The following is a 13,972-nucleotide window of genomic DNA, read 5'->3' on the forward strand; positions in this document are numbered from 1 at the left end:
CACCGTAATCCCAGGCTGTAACAAAAATGGGCTTTAAATGGACCCACCTGATCCTCATGTCATACATTACTGTATTCACTGACAACGTGCAACTCGGAGACTATTTGTCAGTTATGAGCAGAGTCTTGGATTGCACGCGGAGAGGTTTCGCTCGGGTTCATGGGCACCTTTGTGACTAATTGTTTGTTATGTCAGCGCGGCAGTCTGCCGTCCAGCTTTAATGGAGTGTAGTGGAGCGATCCATCAGGCTGTCGGGGAGCTCGCACGTCAACCAGTGTCAGCGTTTCAACGTGCTTCACGCAACCGGCGATGTGATTTAGTGCCCTTCTCGCGCCGCTGCCCACCCGCTCCCACCTTCTCAGATTGATTACCCTCCAGCCTCGTTGACAGTGCCCGCCATCTTCTGGCAACCTTTTAGCGACGTTTTATAGAGGGTTTGAGCACCTCGTTTGGCTATTTATACATCTGTAAGTGGCCATGAAATATAGATTTGTCTTGACAGACGATGGCGTTTGAGCATCTTGTGGCACATCGTTATTTTAATGGTGCCAAACGTAGAGCCCCCAACCGCAACTGATCATTGCTGTGCTTTATTGGTTTTGCGATCACATCTTGGCAAAATTTGTCCTGCAGGAGAGGCATTTGCAATCACATGTGGCAACGTTCTTCTAGTTTACATGTTAGCCACACACACATTGCTTTACCTGTCAGATTATGATGTACGCATGCAACCTGGTTGCCATGGTAATTAGAAGATGCCACTCACATGGAGCTTCCTAGTAGCATAATGAAATAGTTAGTGTGTCAAAAGCACATGTTGCCAGATTGGATGCGATACCTGTCAGGGAGAAACTGGGTGTTTGCCTTGCGAAATTTCCTTGGCAGGCGTATGCATGCACGTGCACTGTGGGGATGCCAAATGAAGGCCAGATGGTGGAGCGCAATGGAGTCTAAGCAGCAGGTGTAGAGATAGCCTTAGGGATAAAGACAGTCTAAGGAAGATAGGGAATTTTTATCCACCTTGGGTCGCCCCCTCCAGAGCCCCGGGCATCAACAATACTCCCCGAAGGCACAGTCTTAGAAGTTTGACAGCTGTGTGTCGACTTTGCATGTTAGTGGAGGTGTGTGTGTGTGCCTTTGTCCTTAGGCGCTGTTCCAATCACTGGAGCGCTGCCGTGAGAGTGCCCAGCAGCTGCGGGCGTGCCAACTGGACCTGGAGCGTCACAGAAGCGACAGTTCGGCAGGTGAGTGAACTCTGGGCTCACTTTTTCTCTGATTATTCTCGCTCTAATCAGCTGCTGTGTTGCAGAATTGCAGAGACTACTGCAGCTCCAGTCGCATGCATCGTGTGAGGACCAGAGTCGAGCACAAGTTGATTCTCTGGAGCAGAAGGTCGCCAATCTGGAAGAAGAGCTTCGGGCTGCTCAAAGGCAGTGTGCCCTAAAAGAACAGGTAAACAAGCACACGTATACGGCCTGTGTGTGAGAGGTGCAGGTAAACACAAGCACAAGCTTGTGGGCATGTGGTAGATCCTCACAGCTGGAGACCCTCTTTCTCAGTCTATCCAGAAAAGAGACACCCTGTTGAGACGGTCGGAGGCTGATCTCCTGCAGGCCCGGGAGAAGATTCAAGGCAAGGCAGCGGAGGCGGAGAGGCAGGTCGTCTCTGCTCGAGGCCTTGAAGCCAGTCTGCAGAGAGCAAAGAAAGAAAAGAGGCAGAAAGAGAAAGAGTGTGCGTCCCTCAGAATACAACTAATGAAGCTTAGGGAGGAACTGAAAGAGGCTCAGACCAGCTGCAGAGATACTGGTAATATTACAGAGCATCACACCAGTGCAAATTTAGCCTGGATTACCACTATATGCATTGTGGTTCACGACCTGATGAAATAAGGTGATAAATGTTTGAAAGTCTTGACACAGAAGCCGATACCAAGGTCATGAGAAGCATCTGCACTTATGTATATGCACCGATATGTCTGCCAATAATCGGTATCAAACACTAAAAGCAATTTTTCTCACCATCGCCCGATACTTTAAAAACAGCCGATTAAAGGAGAACAGGAAAATACGCCGTGTATAAAAAATGTAAAGACACATCACTAGTTTAATGTTCATTATTAATGGTCATTATGGGGCTGTTTACACTTGCTATTAAGATGAGTTTTACACTACAAAAGCAATCTGATCGAAAGTGTTTTCGAATACCTTGGGCTGTTTACACTTGGTATTAAGATGGGTTTTCATCGATCGGATCACAAGTGGACGAGAGAGACACCTTACGTTTACACCTGGTATTTAAATCCGTCTCTTTTGTCCACTTTCGACCGCTTCTGTCCTGAATACTGTAAGGGGGTGGTCTGTCGAGACGGTGGGCGAGTCTCTACGCTGTCATTTAAACATGAACGGGAGTAATGACGAGTTTATATGGACGCGAACTAATATTATGTCAGAGTCCACTGCTTTTGTTGTAAGTAAACATGCTGCACAGTGTTTTTTAAGTGTATATGTTAGAGCTTTCTCTGAATTTTCAGCGCAATTGATGAAATAGGATCACACAACTTTCACACGCTTGCAAAATGAAACTGCGGAGATCAGCCACTTTAGTTTCATCAATGAAAGGTTAAAAATAGCGCTGTTCACCGTGTGTTCGCGCCAGAAGTCAGAAAAGATGTAAAACATTGTGCTCAGTACCTCAGATTAGATAAATGGGCAGAGAGAAGGCGGTCGCGTGTGGCTGTTCGAACACATTCAACCACATGTGTGTTTACACTACAAAAGCAATCCTATCGAAAGGGGTTTTCGACTACTTCTGAATGTGGTTGAAAGTGGTCGAAAGTGGACGAGCTCAAAACGTTTTGAACACCGTTTACACCTGGCATTAACGTCGTCCACTTGTGATCTGATCGATGAAAACGCATGTTAATGCCAAGTGTAAACAGCCTCTATGTGAAGAATTTAGTATCTGCAGATATAGCTCTGAATATTTGGATATTGATTGGTGGAAAAAATGTATAATGGTGGTGCATATATATATATATATATATATATATATATATATATATATATATATATATATATATATATATATATATATATATATATATATATATATATATATATATATATATATATATATATATATATATATATATATATATATATATATATTTATAAAACGGTTAGTTCCAATCCTTGATTCTGATTGGTCAATAGGTGTGCTCTATTCACAATAAAACACTGCTATGACCACTTCACCCAACGGTTCTATTTAATATCACTGCGCTCTTAGCAACACCCTTAGCAACACATAAACATATAATGAGACAAAGTTTGAGAACAGTTTGTTGTTTTTATTTGAGCTTTCATGTTGTTGTTCGCAGTCAGGGACTATTTTTTCTAGCGGAAGGAATGCTTTTATTGATTTAACTTCATGAAAGTTGCACTAATATTTTTTTTACTTTAATATTGTGTGGTAACCGTTTTATAAAAGCAATAAGGTACTCGGGGCAAGTGCTGTATCGTGAATAAGTAACGGCTGAGGGGGTCCGCTTCGCGTCGTGCCTAACAACCCCTTCAGCCGTTACTTATTCACGATACAGCACAGCCTTTTGTACCTTATTGCTTACATATATATGAGATGCACCGGTATATTGGTCAATAATCCGTTACAAAAGGCCGATACAAGCAATATTTCGCACTTTCGGTTATTGGCCAATAGTTTAAAGGAAAACACCACTCTTTTTCAACATCTTACTATGTTCTTATCTCAACTTAGACTAATTAATACATACCTATAATTAATACTTTGACCTCGGTCGCAGTAAATTGATCGAAGTTTGAGCGAGAGGGGGAGTAGTCAGGAGTGATGATGTTACTGCGTGCTGAGGTTGAAGTGCTGCAAACTAAGTGCTCTTCCACCATACAATATAGTTCTCATTTTTATCTGCTTAAAAAATCTCCACCTTTTATTTTGTGCCACCATACTTACTTGTGTACAGTAACTACTCATGTAACAGTCTTCAAATAGGGAAAACACGGAAGTGTTTGGTGGCCTCCAAATTCATCCCTGCCTGGATCCCAAGGAATGAATGGGGCCAGGCCAAACGCCAACACACCCACGACACGCTGTGCAAAGATTAAGTGCACGCATTAAAAAAAGGATGTATTAATTAGTCTATGTTGAGGTAAGAACATAGTAAAATATTAAAAAACTGTGGTGTTTTCCTTTAAACACAGCTGATAGTTACCACCGATATGTCCTGTCAATCAAAAGAGAACAGGAAAATGCAATGAATTTGAGCTCTATGTATAGAAAATGTAAAGAAACATCAACATTAATTGTGATTATATCTAACATTCAGGAAATTTTAGCTTCAGAATTTAGTTAAAGGTCACGTTCTTCCTGATCCCATTTTTTAAACCCTAGTTAATGTGTAAGGTTGCTATAATAGCATAAATAATACCTTTAAATTGATTAAGCTCAAAGTTCACTGCCAGGTGATATATTTTCGTTTACAAGATTTCCCTTTTAAAGCCTTCAGCGAACGACCGGTTTGGACTACAGCCCTACTTCCTGCTTTAATGACGTCACTAGAACGGTTTTCTGACTATACTCCGCCCACAGGAATACGTCAATCGCCAGCTAAGCTAACGGCAAGCTAAGCTGCTATCGAATCACAACACACTAAACAAACTACACAATCAGCACTCGTTAAGTATTTCTAAAGGCGGGACTTTATAGAACAAGGAAGACATCAGCCCGTTTTGAGGACAGTGAAAACAGCAGTATACAGATAAGTAAATTGTGTGAAAAATACCGCATTTCTTTACACGTGAAACATGAACACATGTTATATTGTGCACCGTAAACTCAAAGTTTCAAAAACACAGAAAGAACGGGAGCTTTAATGCAAGTTAATATAACCACCAAACTATCGGCATCGGCAGATATCAGTCTGAACAATCGGCGCTTCTCGGTGCATATATATATATATATATACTGAGTGTTTATCCACATGCTTAACACTGATGAAACACTTTTAAACCATTATTAGATTCATTCAGTGTTGAATCCAAAACTCTTCTGACACACTTGAAATAAAATCCATACAGATATCACAGTTTAAGTCTTTGTATTTTAGCCCAGGAGTTGGCGCGTCAGCAGGAGAGGTCGGAGCTGTTGGAGAGAGGCCAGCGTGTGGCACAAGAGCAGCTTACTGAGCGTGTGACAGAGGTGGTGCGAGGAGAGAAAACTCAGCGGAGACTTCAGGCAGAACTCAGAAGATTAACAGACAAGGTGGAGAACCTTGAAAAGGAGCTCCAGGACTCACGGTACGCTCAAAACCAGGGGTTCAAGGTTTGGCTGGTTGGCATGGTCCTGTTAGCTCCTCCTTGCAGATAGATATACGCTCAACATTTCTGTATCAATGGCCGTTTGAAATGTAAGGGGTCATTTTTTGCGATTAATGGGAATGCTAATGAATATCTTTGTTCAGGTGTTGTACACTTTAGCATTGCCTACATTTTTAGTTAGACACCATTCAGCTGTCTTAAATGCTTTCAATCAAATCGTTCTCAAGCAAGTGAGGTCTATGGGACAAGGCACCAAAGCTGAAATTCTCAAGAGAGCTCAGAGAGAGTTTTCAGCCTTCACAACCCTTAACATGCTGCCTGTCCTCTCCCACTACGCTCTCCTATTGAAAGGTGGGTTGCTCAATAAAGGAAACATTGTGGGTCTGGATATGGATGTGAAATCGGATGTTTAAATGGTGAACCAGTGAGAGCATCTGATCCAGCACCTTGCCAAAGGTCTCTTGTTTAGTCAGGCTTCCGTAGGTTCCCAGCACAACTTACCATCTGCCAATACGCATTACTTGGGATTTAGTAATTAAGTGGTAAGCTGAGGACTAAATTGGGTGTTTGCGGGCCATGTGGCCACCCTGAGGTCCTCGCAGCCATGCAGATAGGGGATTCTAATTGCTAGCTATATTGATCATTCCCAGCGAGGGTGTGCTGGGGGATTTCTCGAGCGATCGATTAGCTGTTACCGCAGCCTTCTCGCCAATGGAAGAGAAAGATGTAAGAGAGCCACGCAAGCTTTCGCAGATCTCCCCACGCTCTTCACCACCTGAAAAAGTGACACAGCACTTAGTCAACCATGCGCGAACCCTTGTTGTTCACTTGCTTGAGTGTTTTCTAAAGATTGGAGCTCTTGGACACTTCTGGTTCTCTGAGCTTCCATCTGGCCTTTTCAGTGTTTGGGCAAGGTAGGCAGTGTCTTGGGCTGTGAATGATTTGAGGTGTTGTGATTTGAGTTGTTTTAGTTGTAAAAGGAGCATGTGTGTGAACTAGGTCCATCACCTATAGTTAGGGATGCACCGATAGGATTTTTTGGACCAATACCGATTTAAACAGACAACTTCTGGCCGATACCGATGCCGATACCGATTGCTACTTCAAAAAAAGTTGGACTTCTTTTCCCCCCACTAAAGTGCAGTCTGTTTCTTTTATTGTCCAAGACATTTGAGCCAGCTTAACAAAGGTATTCTGTCGGTGCTTAAGTATAGTGCACACCAGAACATTAAATCATTTTAATTGAACAACAGACATGCAATTCATTGCCTTTATGCGGTTAATTAATAAACAATCTGTATCGGCCTTTCTCGTGCTATTGCCGATATGCCGATGGTTTCAAATTCATAAAAAATCGTCCGATAAATATCGGTGGCCGATACATCGGTGCATCACTACCTATGGTCAAAGCGTCTCACATGTGCCTTTTCTAGTCCAGTTCCCATTATTAGCACAATATTCACACTGGCCTTTTGTGCATTAGCTGTATCCTTACCCATGCTTACAGTTTTTGTATGTTATCATGCTTTAAAATATATTCTGGTCTGTTATGCTCCAGAGAGAGGTTAGGGAAGATGTACAGTATGATGATGTGCAGTTTCCCAATGTCAATAGTTAAAGAGATAATTCACCCAAAAATGTAAATTCTGTCATCATTTACTCACCCTCATGTTGTTACAAACCTGGATTCATTTCTTTGTTCTGCCGAACACAAAGGAATATATTTTGGGCAGCGTTTGTAACCAAACTGTTTTTGAGCACTAGTGACTTCCATAGTAGTATTATTCCTACTATGGAAGTCAATGGTGCTTCCGTTTCCCGCTTCTTTACAAATATCTTCTATAAATTGTGTTCAGCAGAACAAATAAATTAATACAGGTTTGTAACAACATGATTGAAAGTAAATGATGACAACATTTTCATTTTTAGGTGAACTATCCCTTAAAAGGGACACTAATTTTCCAGCTCCCCTAGAGTTGAACATTTGATTTTTTGGAATCCATTCGGCTGATCTCCGGGTCTGGCGCTACCACTTTTGGCATAGCTTAGCATCATCCGTTGAATCTGATTAGACCATGTAGGATCGCACTCAAAAATAACCAAATAGTTTCTATATTTTTCCTATTTAAAACTTGACTCTTCTGTAGTTACATCGTGTACTAAGACCTACAGAAAATGAAAGGTTGCAATTTTCAAGACTGATATGGCTAGGAACTCTCATTCCAGCGTAATAATCAAGGACTTTGCTGCCGTAACATGGCTGCAGGTGCCGCAATAATATTACGCAGCAGCTGAAAATAGTCCCCTTAGTAACTTGCAATAGCAGGGGACTATTTTCAGGCACTGCGTAATATCATTGCACCTGCTGCAGCCATGTTACGGCAGCAAAGTCCTTGATTATTACGCCAGAATGAGAGCCATATCTGCCTAGAAAAATCGCAACTTTTAATTTTCTGTCGGCCTTAGTACACGATGTAACTACAGAAGAGTCAAGTTTTAAATAGGAAATTATCGAAACTCTTTGGTTATTTTTTGCGCAATGCTAATAGTCTAATTAGATTCAATGGATTGTGCTAAGCTATGATAAAAGTGGTAGCGCCAGACCCAGAGATCAGCTGAATGGATTCCAAAACGGTAAAAATCAATTGTTTCACTTGAGGGGAGCTGGAAAATTTGTATATTTAAAAAAAAAAGTGGAGTGTCCCTTTAAGGACTCACTAAGTTTTTGTTAGTGTGTTTTTTCTGTACTGACTATTAGCGTTGCATCCTTATACATATGCTTGATTAAAAGTATTGTTTTCAACGTCCTTTAAAAGGAGGCTCGTGGAGCGTTTGCAGTCTGAGATGCTCAACGCTCAACAGGAAGCCACGAGACTCCAGAAGGAGAAACAGCAGATCCAGGAAGAGCTGACCATCAGCAGAGAGAGCTTCTCAGCCCTGCAATCTAAGGTTAGAGACATTCACCATCGTCCTGTACTGATTCAGGGCTTTAAATGGCTGTATTATTGAACAAAAGCGCTCCACAAAGCCCTCCTTAAGGTCACGATCCTCTGTATTGATCTGTATTGATTTGTGCGTCTCTGGAACTGTGTAAGAGCATCTGCTGGTGTCTGTGTGTGTTTTTTAGATACGTTCTCGTGTGAATGTGGTTTACTGGAAGCAGCTGCTTCTACAGAAACAGCTAGACAGAGATCAAACATCATGCCAGAAAAAGACAAGCCAAGAAATTGCGAGACCAGCTTAGAAGCTAGAACCAGCAGAGATACGGGTATATTTTGTTCAGGTGTACCAGTGGTGGTCCCAACTCACTTGACCCACTATATGAGATTAGACATGATGATAGAAATAATACTTTTTATGACAGCTTAGTTATTTATATAATAAGACAAGGTTTTTCAAAGCATGCAAAGGGGTTCAAATAAATGCTTTTTTAATAAATCAAGCTCAGTTTCACCAAATCCTGACAGTCAATGTTCAGTATGCATTTTCATTCTTTGGAAAATAGCAGCTTTGACATTTTAATATTATGATAACTCTTGATGTCACACAGGGAAAGAGTCAAGAGGTTTGAGTGACATGAAGCTGGGTAGATGATGATGATGATCTTTAGAGTAGTTTTGAGATGCAGCTCAATGTAATATCATAGACTGTAAAAAAAAGATGGACGTAGTGTTCCTGACATCACCCATAGTTTCTGAAGATCGTTTTTGAAACCACTAGTAAGCGGTGCCTGCCGTCGCCACCTTGGCCCCACATCATCGCGCATCACTTGCTGATATCCGAAAATGGGTTAAGAGGCAGGACATGGGTGAAGCTGGGGTGGCTGGTTGCTAAACCACGCCCGCCTAGCTCGACTCTAGTAACAACAGTGGCTATTCAACTGTCACTCAAGTGGCCACGCCCTTAATTATGCAGAACTTTAAGGCTTAATATAATTTAAACAGATGAGTTACAAAAAAACCACCCCCTCACCGTTACTATGAAAGGCAAAATTAGCTGTATAGACCAAAATCTATTTTTGTACCAGGCTGTAAACATATTATTTTCTTCTCTAAAGATGGGCATTTTAACATGGGGATTGACTCCCTTTTGGAGCCAGCCTCTAGCGATGAATTGCATTCTTAATCACTTCCATATTGGCTTCATCAGAGAGATTGGAAGGTTGCCCCTCGTGTAATATGATCTTGACACATCTTAGATAACCTTATTGAAAATCACATCAAAAATTTCTTTGAATGACCATGACACAGCTGGTTTGATCTGGCCAAGGTGTTATCTTGTGTGCTCCAGTCTGTTAAGCTCTGGTGCTCATGTGTGTGATGCAGGTTTAAGGAGGTGAGCTTTCTGCAGTAATGTTAACCAGTGAGGTCTTGTTGTAGCTCTGTGCTATTTTCATTTAAAAGGTGCCAAAGAATGCATTGAAATAATATGTTAAATTGTTTTCTGATATCTACATAGAGGGTATGTGGCTTTATTAAGTGCAAAAATTATGTGGAGACGTTTTTAATGTCCATTTACAACCATTGGATTTCCCTTTAGAATGAAATTCTAAAAGGTAATGAATAATATTGTTGAGCTCTGCTTTGATCGGCTGTTTCACAGAGCAGTTCAGTAGCTCCGTGTGTGTGTAAACAGACCTTGGGCCCTATTTTAACAATCTGAATGCATTGTCTAAAGTGCACGGTCTAAACGCGCATGTCCGATTCTACTTTTGCTAATTTAAAGACGGGAAAAATTGTTTATGCGCCAAGCGCAATGCCTAAATGGGTTGTTCCTATTCTCGTAATGAGTACTGGGAGTGTTCTGGGCATAACGTGCAATAAACCAATGAGAGTCTCAGCTCTCATCCACTTTAAAAGCAAGTTGCGCCTGGCACCAAGCCTAATCCTTCTTTAGGAAGTGGAATTTACTAAGCAGATGAAGAAGACCACCAGTTTAAGATTGATATTAAAAAATGGTGTTGTCTTATTTGTAATCTACATTTTAGGTATTAAAACCTTTAGAAGTCGCTTTCTTTCAGTCATGGAAGTAAAAATAGCAGGCTTTTAATTACATTGCGTTTTATTTGTAACAAACAGGAGATAAAGAATTTACAAACGTGTGGACCCTTTAGCACTCGGACAGCGCCATGTACTTTTAAAAGCATTACTTAAACACGGTTCTCATCTCACCATATCCACAGGTACAAAGTCATCATATACAATAAATCTGTGGGGAAGTATTTAAAAAAAAAGTAATTTAAGCAATATTTGCATTTGTTTAAAGCAAAACATTTAATTACTTACTAGGTGAAGCTGCTCTTTACACCTTCTAATGTCTCATAATCGATCCTTGTTTATGTCCAAGAGACTCAATAAAAATCTTTTACATTATAATCCATTGATTTTAAAATGTTTATGTGCTGTTGCGCATCCATGTGATAAGCAAACATGCGTTGTCGTCCCATTTATAGGCGCATATTACTAATGCAATCATTAAACAACAAAAAACACTTTTGCTTCATTGACTTTAGACTTTAGAATAGGTTTTAGTTGGTGAATGGCATAGTCTATTTTAGTTGCCTCAAAATAGCAATGCGCCTGAATACACCTCGCTTTCAGACCAGAACACCCATGGGCGCAAAATTGGCCGCAAATGCATTTGCTATTTAAACAACGTGGTGCTAAACGTGAAAATGATAATTGCGCCGGGTTAGAACTAGCAAAACACACTTGCGCGCGCATTTGCGCCGGGTGTATGATAGAGCCCCTTATGTTTGAGCCTGTATCAGAAGAAGATACAGAATTTGAGGAATAATCCATTATTTGGACGTTTCTGAATTGTAAGTTTGTGGGGGGTTTTTTTCAATATGGGCCTGCAAAACATAACTGCAACATCAATAGTAGAACTTCAGCCTAAAAGTTAGCATATAGCATTAACTAGCATATAGTGCTAACTAAGCAGTCACGACTTTGTTTTTGCACAACATTGTAACAACATTGTACCTAATTTAATGTCCAATTCACGTTTTAAATTTCCTTTGGTGTGTAGGTGTGTATTAGTACATGTTAACGATATGCAAAAGGTACAAAACCAATTAAACGTTGATGCGAGTTATCATCTCCAATGTAAATCTCTTTTCTTGGACTACAACAAACACACGGATTGTAGGCAACAGTTTATTTCCTGGGATTGCTGATGTAGACAAGACCGACATTATCATAATCCCTCCCGCTTTGGACTCACAGCCTGTAAGTTAACTCCTGTTAGCAACCGAAACTTTCAAACATGGTAAGGAGCCTCACATTTCCAGCTGACATCAGAGGAATTCCGGCCAATCACAACGTACAGATTAGCTGGCCAATCAGGGTCACAGAGTTTTTAAAATCCATGCGTATCAGGAAGAGAATGAAATCTGGAGCTACAAAAATGTACGCTACTTGGAAAATAATGTGTTTTTTCAAACCATAAACCGCGTGAACACATTATATTATACCAAATACACAAAATAAAGTTGATTTTTAGCAATGAAATGGGTACTTTTTAATGTTGGGGGCATACATCTTGACTGTAACGTCACAGTCGGTGTTATGTTGATATTGGCCTGTTTTCCAGCATTCTTTACATACACAAGGTTTACATAAGAAGGAGGAAAGTAACTATAACATTTTTAGGCTCACAATATGCCATTTAGCATGTACAGAATTTTTATTATTTATCTATGCCTAGCTAAATACATTTACATTCTATGGCACCTTTAACTTTTTCAAGCAATTCACCAGCAAATCAATTAGTTTTCCTTAAACGTGTACTTCAGAAATTTATTTATCACATTTCAAGTTACGATACAATTTAAAGGGATACTTCACCGATTTAGCATTCAGCTTTGTATCTGTAGAAACCCGGCAGTATTACTGAATGACCATGTTTCCCTCCATCATTTCCCCCTGAGAGGAGAGATATCTGCATTTTGGTTCTGCAAAAAAGTCCTCCGATGATGCAAAAATCGTCATATTACATCATCGGAGGACTTTTTTGCAGAACCAAAATGCAGATATCTCTCCTCTCAGGGGGAAATGAGGGAGGGAAACATGGTCATTCAGTAATACTGCCGGGTTTCTACAGATACAAAGCTGAATGCTAAATCGGTGAAGTATCCCTTTAATGATCTAAGTGTGTGCAAATCAGAAGGATAAGATTTTATTGCTTCCCTCTCTGAGCATAAGAGATTTTAGCTGTTTATCATTTACTTATCTGGTTGGAAATTTACTCATCTATCTTTAGACACTGTCAAAGATCTGACGCAAAAGTTCCCCGCTCGGTTGCAGTTTAAAATTAATCTCCTTTAATGCCGGTTTAATATCTGTCATGCAAGAGTATATCTCTAATTTAGCCAGCCATCTGAGTGAATATGTCATCTGTGAAGCTGCGGTTTATCTGTGATCCTCTGCACTACTGATAGAGACTATGGGATTGCCAACTGTCTGTCTGGTCTTGTCTTTGTGTGTCTTTGGATGTGTGTGTGTGTTTGTGTAGCTGAGTGAGCAGGAAAGGCTTCTGATCACACTTCAGGAACGCATATCTGAGCTGCACAGCGCCGCCCGCAGGCTACAAGAAGAGGAAGCCAACAGTCAAATTCAACTGCAGTTATGTCGGAAAGAACTGGAGACAAGAGACACCCAGGCTCAAAAACACAACCAAGAGGTATAACAATAATAACAGTTTACATACTCTTGACTTTTAAAGTGATAGTTTGTCCAAATTTCTTTGTTCTGCTGAACACAAAACATACAAAACAAACAAAAACATGTTTAATATTACGATTCGTGACCGGGGCGGCTCCAACGTTCTTCCGATCAGGTTCACACCAGGGGAAAATCTGTTAAGATAATTGGTAGAACCATCAAGATAATCGGAACATAGCTAGAATTGTCGGAAGGCGGGAAATCGGCCCAAAATCAGCCCGATTATCTCTTAGTGTGTACCCAGCATTAAATACTAACATTTTGCTGATTCTGCAATGGGATATGTAAACATATGAGCCTGTAAATGGAAATAGTTAACTGTGCTTCCAGCTCTCCAGCTAAATTGAAGTATTTGCTATTGTTGATATTAAATGATTGTTCCTGTACTTGGGTTCAGATGAGCACCCTGCAGGCCACAGTATCCAAACTGACGCTGGATCTGGAGCAGGAGAAAGAGAAGGGGCGGCAGGGGTTACGAGAGGCAACCAAAGCCCAGCAAAGAGCAAGAGATCTCAAACTGGAGCTCAGTGCAGCACAGGCCTCTCATAAAGAGGGCATGGATCTGGTAAGATCTCTTCCACTACAGCAACCTTTTTCACTTTAAGGCCCCCTAGTTGCCCACAACAATATTTGAAGGCCCCCCACTAGGGCTGTGACGATGTATCGTGTTTCCTATTAAAAATACCTGTCTGAAAGCGATTCTGAATCGCAAGACTCCGATTCTGTGTTTCATGCGCAGCTTGTGCGTGTACTACTGGTCTTTGATCAGTAGGAAGTCCTTATCAATCTTAAATTATTACGAGTCTGAGTCGTTTATAACGTGCATTTAAAAAAGCAACACTCGTCAAACACAATCTTTCAAAATATTTATTATCATGAAAATACCTGAACAATTTG

The 13,972-nt window shown here is 40.8% G+C and overlaps 1 protein-coding gene across 8 annotated transcripts in view; it reads left to right on the top strand.

Moving 5' to 3' along the window:
* Positions 1–13,972, top strand: part of pmfbp1 (polyamine modulated factor 1 binding protein 1) — a 263,364-nt gene that overhangs the window by 232,406 nt on the left and 16,986 nt on the right. For all 8 annotated transcript variants that reach the window (XM_055213102.2, XM_055213135.2, XM_055213142.2 and 5 more), the window contains 7 exons: positions 1,148–1,244; positions 1,310–1,452; positions 1,560–1,806; positions 5,141–5,330; positions 8,168–8,300; positions 12,867–13,034; positions 13,473–13,640. In XM_055213102.2, coding sequence (XP_055069077.2) covers positions 1,148–1,244; positions 1,310–1,452; positions 1,560–1,806; positions 5,141–5,330; positions 8,168–8,300; positions 12,867–13,034; positions 13,473–13,640 — 1,146 coding nt within the window. The remainder of the gene's footprint in view (positions 1–1,147; positions 1,245–1,309; positions 1,453–1,559; positions 1,807–5,140; positions 5,331–8,167; positions 8,301–12,866; positions 13,035–13,472; positions 13,641–13,972) is intronic.

Source organism: Misgurnus anguillicaudatus, chromosome 21 (genome assembly GCF_027580225.2).
Source record: "Misgurnus anguillicaudatus chromosome 21, ASM2758022v2, whole genome shotgun sequence".
Classification (NCBI taxonomy): domain Eukaryota; kingdom Metazoa; phylum Chordata; class Actinopteri; order Cypriniformes; family Cobitidae; genus Misgurnus; species Misgurnus anguillicaudatus.